At 48.3% G+C, this 18,274-nt stretch overlaps 1 protein-coding gene across 1 annotated transcript in view; it reads right to left on the bottom strand.

Moving 5' to 3' along the window:
• The window catches only part of SCARA5 (scavenger receptor class A member 5), a 110,219-nt gene that overhangs the window by 44,327 nt on the left and 47,618 nt on the right, over positions 1–18,274 (bottom strand). Inside the window, exons 4-5 of the mRNA XM_081188672.1 lie at positions 10,834–11,508; positions 5,633–5,713 (exon numbers count right to left, since the gene is read on the bottom strand). Coding sequence (XP_081044798.1) covers positions 5,633–5,713; positions 10,834–11,508 — 756 coding nt within the window. The remainder of the gene's footprint in view (positions 1–5,632; positions 5,714–10,833; positions 11,509–18,274) is intronic.

Genomic DNA, 18,274 nt, shown 5'->3' with positions numbered 1-18,274 from the left:
GACTTTTAGAAGACATCTGAAGGCAGCCCTCTTTAGGGAAGCTTTTAATGTTTAATAGGTTATTGTATTTTAGTGTTTTGTTGGAAGCCATTCAGAATGGCTGGGGAAACCCAGCCAGATGGGCGGGGTATTAATAATAATAATAATAATAATAATAATAATAATAATAATAATAATAATAATAATAATTATTATTATTATTATTATTATTATTATTATTATTATTATTATTATTATTATTGCATTTCTTCATTGCATTTATATCCTGCCTTTTTCCTCACAGAGCTCAAGGTGGCTCGCATCTCTCTCCCCTTCATCTAATCCTCACAACAACCCTCTGAGGTAGGTTAGCCTGAGAGGCAAAACCTGGCCCAAGGTCACCCTCTGAGCTTCACGGCTGAGGGGCGAGATTCGAACCCTGGTCTCTCCCAGGCCCAGGCCCGATGACCACTATGCCACACTGTCTCACCCACCAACTGCAGCCTGCCATCCCATTTGCCAAGATCCTGGGGGGTGCCAGGCATATGTTTTCAATGAGGCAGCCCTGCGGCGGCTTTGAGACCTTTTCCTCGCGCGGTAACAGCTCATTTAGAGCCCGGCCAGGAATCTGGATAGTTTAGAGTCTCCTTTCCAACATTACAGGACTCAGTGCCCAGAGGTACGATCGATGTCGGCTTTCTCTAAATTGTGAGGGGATGACAGTTTCTTGGAGAGCCTCCAGCTCCGTGGATGTCAATGAGATAAGATGCTAAGGCCACTCAGCTCTTAATCTCCTGAGCGTGGGAAGGACCCTTAGGGCAGATCACTTCTGACAGGAGCAAGGCCTGCTAAGATGCACAACGATCTATTAAGAGGTGAGATGAGACATTCATTCCCCGAGAGGCAGTTGGGAGGAGACGGATCCTGGCACAGAGTTTAATCTCGTCAGGATTCCTGCCTGCTCCGCTTGGAATGCCAAGTGGCTTTTGCTGGGGAGAAGCTGGTGGAAGCACAGGAGCAGCTGACCTCTTTTCTCTTTGGATCCCTCATAGCCGGATCCAGCTACAGGGCTCTGTGAGGAGGGAAGGGATCTTTGTCGTTTAGTCATGTCCGACTCTTCATGACCCTCTGGACCAGAGCACGCCAGGCACTCCTGTCTTCCACTGCCTCCCCCAGTTTGGTCAAACTCATGCTGGTAGCTTCGAGAACACTGCCCAACCATCTCGTCCTCTGTCATCCCCTTCTCCTTGTGCCCTCCATCCTTCCCAGCATCAGGGTCTTTTCCAGGGAGTCTTCTCTTCTCATGCGGTGGCCAAAGTCTTGGAGCCTCAGCTTCAGGATCTGTCCTTCCAGTGAGCACTCAGGGCTGATTTCCTTAAGAATGGAGAGGTTTGATCTTCTTGCAGTCCATGGGACTCTCCAGAGTCTCCTCCAGCACCAGAATTCAAAAGCATCCATTCTTCGGTGATCAGCCTTCTTGATGGTCCAGCTCTCACTTCCATACATCACTACTGGGAAAACCAGAGCTTGAACTATACGGACCTTTGTTGGCAAGGTGATGTCTCTGCTTTTAAAGATGCTGTCTAGTTTTGTCATTGCTTTTCTCCCAAGAAGCAGGTGTCTTTTAATTTCGTGGCTGCTGTCACCAGTGCTGAATTTATCAGTAACTGTGCTAATATTGGCCTTGGAGAAATTTCCTTTAAATGGGCCAATAAGCTGCACCTTCCTTAGGATACGGTGAATATGCAGTTGGGTTTGGGCCAATGGAAGCCATAAGGACCGCTCTTTTCTCTCCATTACAGTTGCCCAGCAGTCATTTTGCCTCATGTTGACCTCATTACACCTAAACTGGTCTTGGGTGGCCATTGTCAAAACCCCGAAGGCTCCAAATACCTCTCATTTTAAAGATCTGGCATGCAACACGGCAGGCACCGTCCGAATCTCAACAGGCAAGCCAACTATACTTACGGGAATTAAGCGGAATGGCCACAAAAATAACAATCATAAAAATCTTAGGAGCAAGCACTAGGAAATGTAATGTTAAAAAACTTTAAAGCGGTTCTACAAACGATAAATCCTAGTCTGCAAAATTCAACAAACCCCAAAGCCCACACACAGATAATTAAATCAGTTAAATTAAATCAAAGCCAGCTCTACTCTGCTCATCCCTGGCAGGAAATGCATTCAGACAGGAAAAGTCTGAGTGGCAACAGGGAAGATTCCAGACAAATGTCGAAAGGATGACAGGAAGATGCTTCAAACTGAGCTCGGCCATCAACCTGGACATCAGGTCTGTCCATTACGGGGCCTGGCAGAAGATATCCAGGGTTTGGGGCAGGGGTCTTTCCCAGCCCTCAGTTAGAATCTTGCATCTGCCATGAACCCACTAAGTGGTCTTAGGGCTTCCTTTTGTCCACCCCTCCCCCCCAAACCCCCCACCACTCTTTAGCAGTCTGTCATTCAGAGGAAACAGAATGACGTCACGAGCATGCGCAGACACAGCGAATTGCGACCTGCACATGCACAGTCACAGATTGCGTCCTGCTCATGGTGCGAACAGGGCTCCGGAATGGATCCTGTTCACATCCAGAGGTACCACTGTACAAACATGACAGATAAGGAAGGAAGGAAGGAAGGAAGGAAGGAAGGAAGGAAGGAAGGAAGGAAGGAAGGAAGAAAGAAAGAAAGAAAGAAAGAAAGAAAGAAAGAAAGAAAGAAAGAAAGAAAGAAAGAATGAATTTGGGTTTCCCACAGATTGGTGTTTGTTCTGTTTTATCGCTAAAGAGTCATATTTTCTAGGCATGGCTCAAGCAGAAATTTTGGGCGGGGCCCTAGTCAAACCAATATCTCAGTTAGTTAGAGTGCAATGCTGAATGTGCCAAGGTTGCAGGTTCGATCCCTGTATGGAACAGCTGCAAATTTTTGCATTACAGGGGGGTTGGATTCAACCTTTCTCAACCTGTGGGTCCCCAGATGTTGCTGGCCTACAACTCAGGGATGATGGGAGTTGTAGTCCAACAACATCGGGGGACCCACAGGTTGAGAACCGCTGGATTAGATGGTCTTCAGGCTCGCTTCCAACTCTAGAACTCTGCGAGAGCGTAAGTTGAGGAACACCCACTGGGAAATGGAGGATAAGCTTCGCAAGAGCTTGGGGACACCCCAGCCCAGCCGCAGCTTTAAAATCGGACCTCACACAGGGCATGGCCCAAGATAAAAACCCATCAAGCAGCCACAGCAAGGCATCCTCTCCCGTTCCACCCCCTCCCAGGCAACGGGGAGCCCCCAGGAAATCTAAATCCAGCCCAGGCCATTTCTCCCATAACTCCTCCGTGCCAGAAATCTCAGGCAATTACAGGTGGTTAATGGTGGCACTCTGTCCTCCAGCCAAGAGCTTTCAGAGAGCACGTAACATAAGCTTCCACTTAGCTAGAAAATCGTGTTTTCCTTCAGGGCTTTAATTGAATTTCCCTTCTACAAACAGCGGTTTCGGTGAAGGAGGTGGGGTGTGTGGAGTTTCTTGAAACTTTAAGCGGCTCACTCCAAACCCACAAAACAGATCAGAAGACCCTGAAAAATACGGGCTCGAGCGAGCGACCACGCACCCCCTTTTCCATGTGCCAAGGTTTTCTTCCAGAGAGGGAACCCCCCAGAGAGATAGCTGCCCCAACACAAGTCTTTTAAGCCGAGAGGAGAGATCTGCCTCCCCACTGCTAAGGCTAACCCTTTGCTTCCTGCCTGGGAGCCATCTGGTTAGTGGTTAGCGACACAGTGCCAGGGTAAACTCAAGACTTTCTGCAAGCAAAGGGAGAAGGCAGCGAAGAAGAAAGTGTTCTTGTTTGTCTGAATGGAACCACGGAGGGCGACTGGCCTGCGATGAGACGGAAAGGATAAGAGCTGTTAGGGCGAAACTGAAGCCTGCATTAAGAGCAGGAGAGTGCAAAGGCAGTCCTGCAGGATCAGGCCAGTGGTGGTCATCTAATCTAGCATCCTGCACTCACAGCGGCTGACCAGAAACCCGCAAGCAGAATTTTGTAGCCAAAAGATGCTGAGACTCTCCTGCAGGGCCGCTTCGGAGAGAACCTTTTGAGCACTTATGGCTGATGTTTGTTCCAATGTGCTGGCTGATGGGTTCTGTAGCCCCAAACATCTGGAGGGCACCAGGTTGGGAAAGGCTGACCTAGACCATAATAATTTAATAATAATAATAATAATAATAATAATAATAATAATAATAATAATAATAATAATAATTTATTATTTATACCCAGCCCATCTGGCTGGGTTTCCCCAGCCACACTGGGCAACAGAACAGTAAAATACAATAACCTATTAAACATTAAAAGCTTCCCTAAACAGGGCTGCCTTCAGATGTCTCCTTAAAGTCTGGTAGTTACTTTTCTCTTTGACATCTGGTGGGAGGGCGTTCCACAGGGCGGGTGCCACCACCGAGAAGGCCCTCTGCCTGGGTCCCTGTAACTTGGCTTCTCGCAGGGAGGGATCCGCCAGAAGGCCTTTGGCGCTGGACCTCAGAGTCTTGGCTGAACAACGGAGGTGGAGACGCTCCTTCAGGTATACTGGACTGAGGCCAATTAGGGCTTTAAAGGTCAGCACCAACACTTTGAATTGTGCTCAGAAACGTACTGGGAGGCCAATGCTATCAACGTCCTTCCAAATTTTCAGGTGGAATCACCTTGCCTGTCAACTCCTACCTGAGATCTTTTGAACAAGGACATTGAAACAGCCTGCAGGATCAGGTCTGTGGCCCATCTAGTGTTCCTAAAGCGGCCAATCAAATGCCTATGGGAAACCTGTAAGCAGGATTCGATCTCAAGAGCCTCAAGGAGTTTCCAGCCACTGGTATCCAGTGGAGGCAGAGTTGGCTAGTTGTCATCGATAGTCTTCTCCTCTAGGAAGTCCAAAGAAAATGCCTGGAATTGGGACATTTAGTATACACAGAGCTGTGGCAAACAGAGCACCTCGTATTTATGGGACCGCCTCTCCTGGTCTGCCCCGCAGAGGACCTTAAGGTCCATGAATAACCATAGTTTACAGGTCCCGGGCCCTGAGGAAGTCAGACTGTCCTCCACCAGAGCCAGGGCCTTCTCAGTGATGGCTCTGACCTGGTGGAACGCTCTGTCCCATGAGACCAGGGCCCTGCAGGATTTAACCTCCTTCCACAGGGCCTGTAAGACAGAGCTATTCCGCCTGTCTTTCAATTTGAACTTAGCCTGATCTTTTATTCCTCTTCCTTCCCTTTTTATGAAGATTACCTGCTCTGAGACGCCACAGCTAATTCTCCCCTGGTCTCCTCGCTGGCCCAAATAGGACTAACTTAGCCAGCTAGCCCTGGTGATCATCTAATGTTTATTGGATGGATTCCCCCCCTGAATTGATTTTTGAATCCTGAATTTATTGTTATTCACGTTTTATATTGTATTTTATGCTGTTTTTTGTTGCATCAATTAAGTGTTTAAATTTGTTGTTAGCTGCCCTGAGCCCGGTTTTCTGAACCAGGAAAGGCGGGGTATAAATAAAAATTTATTATTATTACGTGAGTCAGAAGGAGTGCAATCTGCCCTTGAGCTCTGTTCTCCTGTCCCTTCAGTGCACCAACTCAGGACACACACTGATGGGTCACATGATGCCTTACCTTGCAGGCCAGGTAAACCAGGAGGACCGGGCTCGCCTTCCATCCCTTCGTTGCCTTGATCCCCTTTCGGTCCAGGTGGCCCTAAAATGGAAAGAGAGAAGCGAGATGAGCCCAGGTTTCATTTCAAAACCACCAAATAATAATAATAATAATAAAACCGGGCTCGGGGCGGCTAACACCAAATATAAAACAATTGATTGAAATACAACTTAAAAACAAGATTAAAATACATTAAAATGCAGCCTCATTTCAGCAGAAACTCCAAAACATTTTTGGGGGTGAAAACATCAAGTCTTCACCAAGGCTAACTATCCAGACTAGTCCTACATGGGCCAGAAAAAAGCCAGGGAAGTCCCCAAATAGGAGTTGCATCACAGAAGGAGAAAGGAAAAAGAAAAGAGGGGGAGGGGATCAAGTTGATTCCAAGCTGAAGGCGAGGCGGATCAACTCTGTCTTACAGGCCCTGCAGAAAGAAGTCAGATCCTGCAGGGCCCTGGTCTCATGAGACAGAGCGTTCCACCAGGCCGGGGCCAGTGTTGAAAAGGCCCTGGCTCTGGTTGAAGCTAATCTAACTTCCTTAGGGCCCGGGACCACTAGGGTGTTGCTGTTTATGGACCTTAAGGTCCTCTGTGGGGCAGACTGGGAGAGGTGGTCCCGTTGGTACAAGGGTCCTAGGCCATGATTTCACCAAGACTAAATGCTCATGCTTGTTCACAGGTTGCACTGAAGGAGCGTGCAATGGGTGTGCCCGTGTCCACAGCAGTTGAGGTGCGCACTTGTGCAGCTATTCCCACATGAGGTTCCACGAGTGCGCCTCGTTGGAGTATCCATAGGCGCCGACTCCATGGGGCTTGAGGGGGCCCGAGCCCCCTCAAAAATTCGTTGGGGGGGCTCCGCCCCCCCCAATAATCTCCGGCGCTCCTCCAGCAGAGCGCCATCGCCGCCCCTCCCCCAGCCCAAAATGCACAGGGTCGGGCTGCATGCCTCCTGCCCTCCCTCCCGAGCAAAAGCTCCACCCAATTTCCATCGGAGCTGATTAATAGGCGCAGCACGCTCTCCCCTATTCGCTCACGAGGAGGCGGCGCCACTTTATTTGCATATTCATGAGCTTATTTATTATTCATGAGCTTTCCCGCCCCCCCCCCCAATATTTTTTATAAGTCCGCGTCCCTGGGAGTATCTGATGGGTGACCTATGCGAAGCAGCGAGGTTTTGGTCGGGATTGGACCCCACCCATTGCCACAGTTCTATGGTTCTATGAAGCCCCGACCTGACACTTTTCTCAACAATCTCTGCCACTGGTGTGAGGGCTTGGCCCAAGCATCTAGTTGCTGGTAGCTGCCATGGGTCTTGATCTCTGCCCAGTTTTTGACCTGGCCCCTCTTCTGTCCCTGCAACTGCCCCCAGGTCCAAGAACCAAAACAGCAACATCACGAATCGAGACGCCATGCAGTTTGGGCCTCCCAAAGGCTTGGAAGCAGGAACTTCCAATCTGGTACAGACAAGTTTAATATGATCACTTACAGTGGTACCTCGGGTTACATACACTTCAGGTTACATACGCTTCAGGTTACAGACTCCGCTAACCCAAAAATATTACCTAGGGTTAATAACTTTGCTTCAGGATGAGAACAGAAATTGTGCAGAAGCGGCACAGCGGCAGCAGGAGGCCCCATTAGCTAAAGTGGTACCTCAGGTTAAGAACAGTTTCAGGTTAAGCATGGACCTCCGGAACAAATTAAGTTCTTAACCCGAGGTATAACAGTACCACAATTCACCACATAATCGTCACATTTTTTATGCCTGTTTTTATTTCCAAAAAATGGGGTGCAATGATTATGCGGTGGCATATCATTTACTGTGCCAGCACTAATAATAATAATAATAATAATAATAATAATAATAATAATAATAATAATAATAATACAGTGGTACCTCGCAAGACGAATGCCTCGCAAGACAAAAAACTCGCTAGACAAAAAACTCGCTAGACGAAAGGTTTTTCCGTTTTCGATTTGCCTCGCAAGACGAATTTCCCTATGGGCTTGTTTCGCAAGACGAAAACGTCTCGCGACTTTGTTTCCTTTGTCTAAAAACAAAGACATGTTTTGTTTATAAAGTTAATTTATTTTCCCTTCAATTTTTGAACTGCTCTTTACAGTATGTGTGACTTTAAAGAGCAGTTAATAAACTGTTGTTGTACCAAATTTGGCTTTGTTTGGACTTTTTTTGACCATAGGAACACATTAATTGATTTTCAATGCATTCCTATGGGATTTCGTGATTCGCAAGACGAAAAATTCGCTAGACGACAAAACTTGCGGAACGAATTAATTTCGTCTTGCGGGGCACCACTGTAATAATATGGAAGCCACTCTGGGCGGCTTCCCAAAAAATATTAAAAATACAATAAAACATCAAACATTAAAAACTTCCCTAAACAGGGCTGCCTTCAGATGTCTTCTAAAAGTCAGATAGTTGCTTATTTCCCTGGCATCTGATGGGAGGGCATTCCGCAGGGCGGGTGCCACCACTGAGAAGGCCCTCTGCCTGGTTCCCTGCAACCTCACTTCTTGCAGCGAGGGAACTGCCAGAAGTCCCTTGGAGCTGGACCTCAGTGTCCGGGCAGAACGATGAGGGTGGAGATGCTCCTTCAGGGATACAGGGATAAAGGGATACACCTTTGAACTATTGTCAGTGCCCTTCGTCATAAGTTCTCAAGGCTATTCACATATGGCTGGATCCAGGGTGTCCCAAGTGGAATAGGCTTCCAATTCACAGAACCGCAAGCCATTCCCTCTGTGCATAAGCTTCTGGGTGATACTGGGTCCAATCCCCCCATCCGTCCCCACAATGAACCCTGAAAATGCAAGCAAGAGGCCTTCCCATTTAGGGCACTGACTCCATCTGCTAAAGTAAATCTCCGGCAACCCTTTGTGGTGAAGCCAATCCCGATATTAGAAATCCAGAGGTTTGGGTACAACATCCAAAAGGAAAGCTCCTGGATCGACGGAGCACATGAGTTTCCACCAGATGGGAAAATGCAATGGCTCCCTTCCCACCCCATTTAGGCTGCCTAGGATGGCAGATTTTGTGGCTCGAGTTTATGGGACAGGTCCAAATACCGAAGTGAAAATCTCTACTAAGCCTTTGCCTGAAGTGACACCTGAGACCACCTCTCTTTCTCCCTGATCACTCAGAAATCATTTAAAGGTTTTCGGATGGCGCACAATGCATATTACCTCCTCTTATATAAAGGACGCGGGTGGTGCTGTGGTCTAAACCACAGAGCCTAGGACTTGCTGATCAGAAGGGCGGTGGTTCGAATCCCTGCAATGGGGTGAACTCCCATTGCTCTGTCCCAGCTCCTGTCAACCTAGCTGCTCAGAAGCACACCAGTGCAAGTAGATAAATAGGTACCGCTGCAGTGGGAAGGTACAGTGGTGCCTTGCAAGACGAAATTAATCCGTTCCGCGAGTCTCTTCGCCTAGTGGTTTTTTCGTCTTGCGAAGCAACCCTATTAGCGGCTTAGCGGATTAGCGCTATTAGCGGTTTAGCGGCTATTAAAGGCTTAGCGGCTATTAAAGGCTTAGCGGATTAGCGGCTAAAAGGCTATTAGCGGCTTAGGGGCTTAGAAAAAGGGGGGGAAGCAAAAAAAAATCGGAACACTCGCAAGACATTTTCGTCTTGCAAAGCAAGCCCATAGGGAAAATCGTCTTGCGAAGCAGCTCAAAAACGGAAAACCCTTTCGTCTAGCGGGTTTTCCGTCTTGCGAGGCATTCGTCTTGCGGGGCACCACTGTAAATGGTGTTTCCGTGCTCTCTGGTTTCTGTCACAGTGTCCCGTTGCACCAGAAGCGGTTTAGTCCTGCTGGCCACGTGACCTGGAAAACTTTCTGCAGACAAACGCCGGCTCCCTTGGCCTGAAAGTGAGATGAGCGCTGCAACCCTATACAGTGCTACCTCCGGTTGCGGACGGGATCTGTTCCGGAGCTCCGGTCGGATCCCGAGGTTTCCGCAACCAGAGGTGCCTGTTCTGCTCACACACGCGCGGCATGATAGAGCACTTCCATGCATGTGCGTGGCGCGATAGAGCACTACTGCGCATGCGCTTGCGGCGAAACACGGAAATATACTTCCGGGTTTGCCGCGTGCATATCCTGAAGGATATGTAACAAGAAGGGTTGTGCTCTTTTCATGTTGTGAACGGGCCTCCGGAATGGATCCCGTTTGCAATCAGAGGTACCACTGTACTGAATTTCATTCTGTTAGTTTTGGTCTCGTACTGCAATCTGTTAAAGTCATCTGGAATCTGATTCGAGCTCCTGAGTTATTAGCTGCCCCTCCCAATCTATTACCATCATTTACATATTATCATCATTTGTTAAATTTGTATGCCATCCTTCATCCATAGGATGATTTGCAGCATAAAAATACAAGATGAAAATATAAAGTGTTAATTTATTTGGGGGGTTTTAAGCATGTGGAGGAAAAGGGACGAGAAAGGGCTGATTTTGGTTCGCTGCTTACCGTATTTTTCACTCTATAAGACACACCAGACCACAAGACGCACCTAGTTTTTGGAGGAGGAAAACAAGAAAAAAAATATTCTGAATCTCAGAAGCCAGAACAGCAAGAGGGATCGCTGTGCAGTGAAAGCAGCAATCCCTTTTGCTGTTCTGGCTTCTGGGATAGCTGCGCAGCCTGCATTCGCTCCATAAGACCCACACACATTTCCCCTTACTTTTTAGGAGGGAAAAAGTGAGTCTTATAGAGCAAAAAATACGGTAATTTGGCCGTGCCTCTCCCTGCACCTGCAGCTAGTTAAGCATGTGAGAACGAGTCAGCAAGCATGTGAGAATGACTCAGCCCAATATACAGTATAAATGCTGATGTGGTTGAGGCCAGCTTCAGAGCATCGTCTACATGCTGCAAGGAGACTGCATCTACAGCTGTGTGAAACTGTATTATACTGTCAGTAAATCAACTGACTCTTCCTAGAACGGTTTGGTGTTGCTGTGTTCTTTTGGCACACTCTGCTGGCATTGCGATGGGCACTCTGCGCATGCCCGGGCATAGAACACATAATAGAAGCAAAACAACCTCCCCCACCCTCTAATTTGTCCCCTGCAAATTTGTTGAGCACCCCCCCGCCCGCTCATTCCCAGTGAGAACGGCTGGCCTTTCCCGCTCCACCCCTACCTCGTATGACCGAGATGTCCCTCAGGGCGATGGAGTGCTCCCAGTCCTTGAGTCTCAGGTCCTCGGTCACATTGTTGAGGATGGCCAACTCATGCTTGAGCTGCTGCTCCATGGCGATGTGGACGAGGCGCATCTGGCGGGCGTCCTCGCTGGCGTTGCTGATCAGGACCTGCAGGTCCTGGATGCGGGTGTGGTGGATGCCCACGTCGTAGGACAGGGTCCGGTTCATGTTGCCCACCTCCCCACCCACCATGGTCAGCTGGTCGCTCAAGCCCTCCACCCGGGACGCCAGCTGTGTAAGCAAGCCCTCGTGGTGCTTCAGGAGTAGACGGCTGCTGTTCCCCTCCACAGAGACCTTGTAGATCTCCATCTGGGCCAAGTCGCTCTGCTGGTTCAAAGCCTCCCGTAGGCCGGAGACCGCCCGGTCCGTCTGATCCGCTTGGGACCGCAGGCTCCCCAGGGCCCGTTCCAGCTTCTGAAGGGAGCTGGTCATCAGCAGGAGAGAGTCGGAGTGGTTCTGGAGAAGGTCCTGCAGACGCCAGATATGGTCCAGGAAGTCCCCTTTGAATGGTTGCTGAAGAACCTTCAGCTGGAGGTCCCGGAAACTTTCGTTTAACCGGTTGACGTTCCCTGTTAGCGCCTTCAGGTCTTCTGGAGAGCTTTGAGGCCTGGAAACTGGGGAGAGAAGAAGGAGGCATCTCAAGGCACAGAGGAAACCATAGATCCCTCAGGACATGACTCCCATCCGTCCCTCCTCCGTGGCTCACTTTAAAGCAGCAAAGCGGACAGGAGCTTACACATCCCTCCTCCGCGCAGCATTCACTTCATAAGACGCACAGACATTTCCCCTTTAGGAGGAAAAAAGCGTGTCTTATGGAGAGAAAAATATGGTAAATGTGGGAAGATTCAGGACTGATAAAAGTAAATCCTTCTTCCTGCAGCAAGTAGGTAAACTATGGAACTCCCTGCCACAGGAAGCAGTAATGAGCACGAACATGGACAGCTTTAAAAGAGGATGAGACAAATTCATGGAGGACAAGGCTATTCGTGGCTATGAATGACACAAATTGTCAGTTATTTAATTTCATTTAGTGCCTGCTATTTATTTATGCAAAAATCCATATCCCGCCCCCCTGGTATCTCCATGCCCGTCGGGATGGCTAACCGCAATGAAAACCCACTATAAAATTGATTTTTTATGGCAGTGTTTCATTGTTTTCGCATTGCATTGTTGAGTACCTCTTGCAGAGTTCTAAACATTCATCGGTTTAGAAATGGTTTCAGCTAAAATAAAACGGTTTACGAGGCATGCATAGAGAAATTTGGAAAGCACGCCTATGAATTCATCTCAAGCCTGACTTCCTAACAGAGTTTGGGACGATCTCTTTCCTTCCCAAGTTAATGACTCTCTGGGGGTGTGAAGTAAAGATCACAGAAGGCTGGAAGCTCCTTGGGGTTTTTGCTGCACAGCTGTTTAAAAATGTCCAGATCCTTGAAGAAGACCAAAAGGACCAGGTTGGACTGTCTGTCCTGCCTGCCTCCTCCTTTTAATTGCTTAATAATCAGGTTTGCTTTCTGGATTGGCAATTTGGAGCCTGGACTGGACTCTCTGCACTGTAATTGACTCCAGCTGAGGTTTGTGGGCGTTCTGGAGTGGGAAGCTGGCCGGATCCCTGGAGCTGCCAATCGTCGACCCTGGCAAATAAGCCGAGATTAAAGGGCAAGCAAATTTTAAGAGATGATCCCAAAGAGAGATATACTAGGACCTTTTAAACCCAAAGTCTAGAGAAGGGGAAGGAATAAGATTCAGCCCACCTTGAGAGGCAGACCTTAATCTACACTTTTGAATGCAATGGGAGAAGCAGAGCACAGCTCTCCTTTGAAATTTGCACTTCTCTGAATTTTGCAATGCAGTTCTCCTGAACTTTGCATCTTAGACAAAATTGCATATTGTTACGAATTTTTGGGGGGAGGAGGGGTTGAGACTGGGTCCCTTCCAAACCTGCAATTTTGTTTCTGTGAGGGTAGAATGCATAAGCAGAAGCCTGCCAAATCAGATGCTTTGTCAAGGTAATGGCTTTGGCTAGCTAGACAAGTACCATGAACATATCCAAAGAGTTTGCTCTGTTGCCGTGGAAACAAGTGGGTGGGCCTTTTCCTACCTCAGCTGGCTGGAGGGGACAAGAAAAATGAGAACCTGGGGAAAACCAAAACAGATGGATCACCCATCCCTAATCAAAACATTCCACAAAAATGTGTTTATTAGGAGAACATAAAAATTGATGCTTTAGAATTCTGGTGCTGGAGGAGACTCTTGAGAGTCCCATGGACTGCAAGAAGATCTAACCGATCCATTCTGAAGGAAATCAGCCCTGAGTGCTCACTGGAAGGACAGATCGTGAAGCTGAGGCTCCAAGACTTTGGCCACCTCATGAGAAGAGAAGACTCCCTGGAAAAGACCCTGATGTTGGGAAAGATGGAGGGCACAAGGAGAAGGAGACGACAGAGGACGAGATGGTGGGACAGTGTTCTTGAAGCTACCAGCATGAGTTTGACCAAACTGCGGGAGGCAGTGGAGGACAGGAGTGCCTGGCGTGCTCTGGTCCAGGGGGTCACGAAGAGGCGGACACGACTAAACAACTAAACAACAACAACAAATAAATGGACACACCGCAAAAATGTGTAGAAATGAATCGGGGGGAAATGAGACATAGGGAGAATTCTTGACCACTATCACATGTTCCTCCTCTACAAACTTTTTCAGAGGCAGCCAGGGCCTACTAACCTCTTGACCCAGCTCAAAGACCGGCTCAAATCTGGGACTCCAAACATGGAAGGCTTCATCCTACAAGCAGTGAGTGCCAAACCAGAGACAAATATAAGCCAGGTGGCATCTCCTGGCCTTCAGAGAAGCTGCAGAATCAACTCTTCATTCCAGAAGGATATTTTCAGAGAACCGAGCACAAATAGTATGAGGGCAGGCAAAAGGAACTGGGGATGTTTAGTCTAGGGAGGGAATGTATTGAGTATTTTAAATATTTAAAAGTATGTCAGGGGGAAAGGGAGAACAGTTTAGTCAACCCATCAAAAGCAGGAGATGGAAAACACTTGTTTAAAGTGGAGAGAGGTGGAAACAAGGTTTTGCAAAGCATCCTAGGAGCCGCTTCTTAAGAATGGTAGAGTTGGGATCCTGGGGGTCATCTAGTCCAACCCCACTCCTAGCAACTGGTATTTAGAGGAATACCGCTTCTGGCAGTGAAAGGAGGACATAGTCATCATGGCTAATAGCTACCGATTCTCCACTAATTTCCCATGGCCGTTAGTGGAAAGGAGGAAGAAATTTGGACTTTACTTATTTATTTCATACAATTTATGTTGCGCTTAAGGTCCACATAGTTAAAGCTATGGTTTTCCCAGTAGTGATGTATGGAAGTGAGAGCTGGACCATAAAGAAGACTGATTGCCAAAGAATTGATGCTTTTGAATTCTGGTGCTGGAGGAGACTCTTGAGAGTCCCATGGACTGCAAGAAGATCAAACCTCTCCATTCTGAAGGAAATCTGCCCTGAGTGCTCCCTGGAAGGACAGATCCTGAAGCTGAGGTTCCAAGACTTTGGCCACCTCATGAGAAGAGAAGACTCCCTGGAAAAGACCCTGATGTTGGGAAAGACGGAGGGCACAAGGAGAAGGGGACGACAGAGGACGAGATGGTGGGACAGTGTTCTCAAAGCTACAAAGATGAGTCTGACCAAACTGGGGGAGGCAGTGGAAGACAAGAGTGCCTGGCGTGCTCTGGTCCATGGGGTCACGAAGAGTCGGACACGACTTAGCAACTAAACAACAACAACAACAATGTAGCGCTTGATTGCAGAAAAGAGGTTTCTGCCTCAACCACTGAGATGTCTACAGCTGCCCCACTAGACAAGACCACATCTATTTCTGGTGCCCAGTTTGAGAGGTCACACCCAGAGGCTATGAGCTCTTTCAGTTTACATATTTATACCTTGCTTCCTTCCCTCGCCCCACGCACAAACAATTTTTAGACTAAAGTGGCTTGCAAAGGATAAATGTAGGTGCAAGCACACAAGACGGGAGTGCAGAAATGAAAACAGGAAAGGAGAAATTGAACGCTTCACCGGACAAGCAAAAATTGGACATGCAAAAATAGGTAGCAAAAAACTGTGTGAGGGCCACCTTTCACGAAAAGAACTGCAGATCAGGCTAAAATGCTTTTTGTTGTGGTCCCAAGAGCAAAGATTTTGCACAAGACTGTTTGTGTCTGCGAGGCTACATTATGAAAACACACTTCCTTATTGGAAACAGGGGTGTTGGGACACAAAGATGGGAAAAGGAAGACAACAGCAATGGCTAAATTTACTGGAAAGCTCAGGAACTAAGAGGACAAGAACTTTAAAAAAAGAATGGGAACAATTTATAATGTACTCAGGAGACCATTGTAAGCAGATGAAAACATTAGCAGGATTTTAATTTCACTTGTAAGGTAGCAAAAGCTAAGGATAATTCAGATGGACCAAAAATTTTGATAACAGATTAATATGCCGTTGTAAATGTTGTTGTTGTTTAGTCATTTAGTCGTGTCCGCCTCTTCGTGACCCCCTGGACCAGAGCACGCCAGGCCCTCCTGTCTTCCTGGATGGTAAAGTCCAGTCAAAGGCAACTATGGCGTTGTATCACTCTTCTTGCGTTTAGGCTGAGGTGGCCGGCGTTTGTCCACAGACAGCTTTCAGGGTTGTGTGGCCAGCATGGCTAAACCTCTTCTGGCACAACAGGACACCGTGACAGAAACCAGAGCAGCACACGGAAACACCGTTTACCTTCCCACCACAGCGGTACCTATTGATCTACTTGCACTTTGATGTGCTTTTGAACTGCTAGGTAGGCAGGAGCTGGGACAGAGCAACGGGAGCTCACCCCGTCGCGGGGATTCGAACTGCCAACCTTCCGATTGGCAAGTCCAAAAGACTCAGTGGTTTAGACGACAGCGCCACCCATATCCCTATGTTGACATAAGAACCCATGGAGGGGATGGGGAGGGGCGGAAGTCTGGAGATTCAGAGAAATCTCTTTACAGTCATACCTTGTGTTGCGTTTGCTTTATGATACATTTTTTCAGGTTGCGTTCTGCGGTTACCCGGAAGTACTGGAAAGAGTTACTTCCGGGTTTTGCTGCTCGCGCATGCGCAGGCGCGGCAAATCACAACCCATGCATGCGCAGACGCGAGTTGCATTCTGCTCATGTTGCGAACGGGACTCCGTAATAGATCCCGTTCACAACCAGCGGTACCACTGTATATAGTTTTGCAATTCTCTTTGTGATAAACTTGCAATTGTAAAATGAAATAAAAATGATTTTAAAGAGGAAAAGGAAGACAGGCCATATTCAGCTGGGGGGTTCCTGAATGCCAAGGTTTCAAGGTTTCAACCTATGTGGTTGCTGCTTCTCTGCGCCCCCCCCCACTGGGAGGGACTGATGCGGTTGCTAGGCAACCCCTGTTCTGTGTTCCACAGCTGGCCAGGACCGGAGCAGCAACGTGGGAGGGAGGGAGGAAGGTTGAAAGGATACACACAGGCCAAAAACATGGGTGGAGCACCCTGTTCTTTGTGGGCTCCAGAACTGGCTGCAAGTTGAGACCTGTGGTGTAAACATGACTTTGGCCTTGCCGGTCCACCTAACACCCCTTCCAAAACAAAAAACAGAAAACCCTACCACTAAGCCATGCTCTCTACGCACAGCAAAGAAAAAGTCAAATGCAAAAGGAATTCAGCAATACAAGCCCGTTTTTCTTTTCACTTCTAGGGGGTTAAAAATGTTCTGCAAGGCTGGGGCAATGCGGGAGGGGAGCCAGACCCAAGCAAATAATAATAAAATAGTCATTATTGGGGGGGGGGGGATATTCCTCATATCCACCTGGCCCCAAGCCCCTGGTGATGCAACTGCTTGTTTATAGTGGGGGGAATAAGAGAGGATATTAATGGAGCACATTTGGTACAAATTAGGGGACAGAGCGCAGCCGGCAAGCCTTCAGGTTGCGCTAAGCAGGCTAGGCTGTGGGATTTGAAGAGCTGGTCGCTAATTGGAGGTGGAACCGCAGGGGGATTTGGGGGGAAAGAGGATTTGGAGACGGGATTACATTCTCCGCGGAGCGAAAACAGCTCTGGCTGTTTAAACTGGCCCGGTTTTCTCATGGTGCTCTGGCGCTTGCTGCTGGGTGCGATTCTTCGGCAGGGAAAGGCAGTTGCCACAACCAGGAGGGTTATTTATTATTTGAAAATCCCACTCTGGTGGGGACATTCTCCTGCACAAGCTGCACTGAAAGAAGCAGGAGCTGACCTTCTCCGAACCACGATTTCCCGGGAAGAGGATCTCCTAGCTACCCTTGGAAAACTACAGTTCCCAGGGTTCTTTGGGGGAAGCCATGGCGGTTTAAAGTGGTTTGATGCTGCTTTAAATGTATAGCATGGATGGGGGAGTCGAGAGTAAGATAAGAATGGTCTTACCCTGTATGCAATTTCCTGCATTGAAATTTAAGTAATGTGCTTCTAAAAATAATAACCAATCTGGCTGGGCTTCCCCAGCCACTCTGGGCGACTTCCAACAAAATATTAAAATACCGTAATGGATCAAACATTAAAAGCTTCCCTAAACAGGGCTGCCTTAAGATGTCTTCTAAAAGTCCGGTAGTTGTTGTTCTCTTTGACATCTGATGGGAGGGCGTTCCACAGGGCGGGCGCCACCACCAAGAAGGCCCTCTGCCTGGTTCCCTGTAACTTCACTTCTCGCAGTGAGGGAACTGCCAGAAGGCCCTCAGAGCTGGACCTCAGTGTCCGGGCAGAACGATGGGGGTGGAGACGCTCCTTCAGGTATACTGGACCGAGGCTGTTTAGGGATTTAAAGGTCAGCACCAACACTTTGAACTGTGCTTGGAAATGTGCTGGGAGCCATGCTTTCAGGACCGGTGCTATGTGGTCTCTTTCAGGACCGGTGTTATGTGGTATCGGCGACCACTCCCAGTCACCAGTCTAGCTGTTGCATTCTGGATTAGTTGCAGTTTCTGGGTCACCTTCAAAGGTAGCCCCACGTTGAGCGCATTGCAGTAGTTCCAAGCGGGAGATAACCAGAGCATGCACCACTCTGGCGAGGCAGTCCGCAGGCAGGTAAGGTCTCAGCCTGGGTACCAGATGGAGCTGGTAAACAGCTGCCCTGGGCACAGAACTGACCTCTGCCTCCATGGACAGCTGTAAGTCCAAAATGACCCCCAGGCTGCACACCTGATCGGGGGCACAGTTACCCCATTTGGGACCAGGGAGTCCCCCACACCACCCGCCCTCTGTCCCCCCAAAACAGTACTTCTGTCTTGTCAGGATTCAACCTCAATCTGTTCCCTCACTGTGAGAAGCTGACTTTTAGAAGACATCTGGAG

Source organism: Podarcis bocagei, assembly GCF_964188305.1.
Source record: "Podarcis bocagei genome assembly, chromosome: 3".
NCBI classification, from domain to species: domain Eukaryota; kingdom Metazoa; phylum Chordata; class Lepidosauria; order Squamata; family Lacertidae; genus Podarcis; species Podarcis bocagei.
This window is presented reverse-complemented; position numbering and strand designations above follow the sequence as displayed.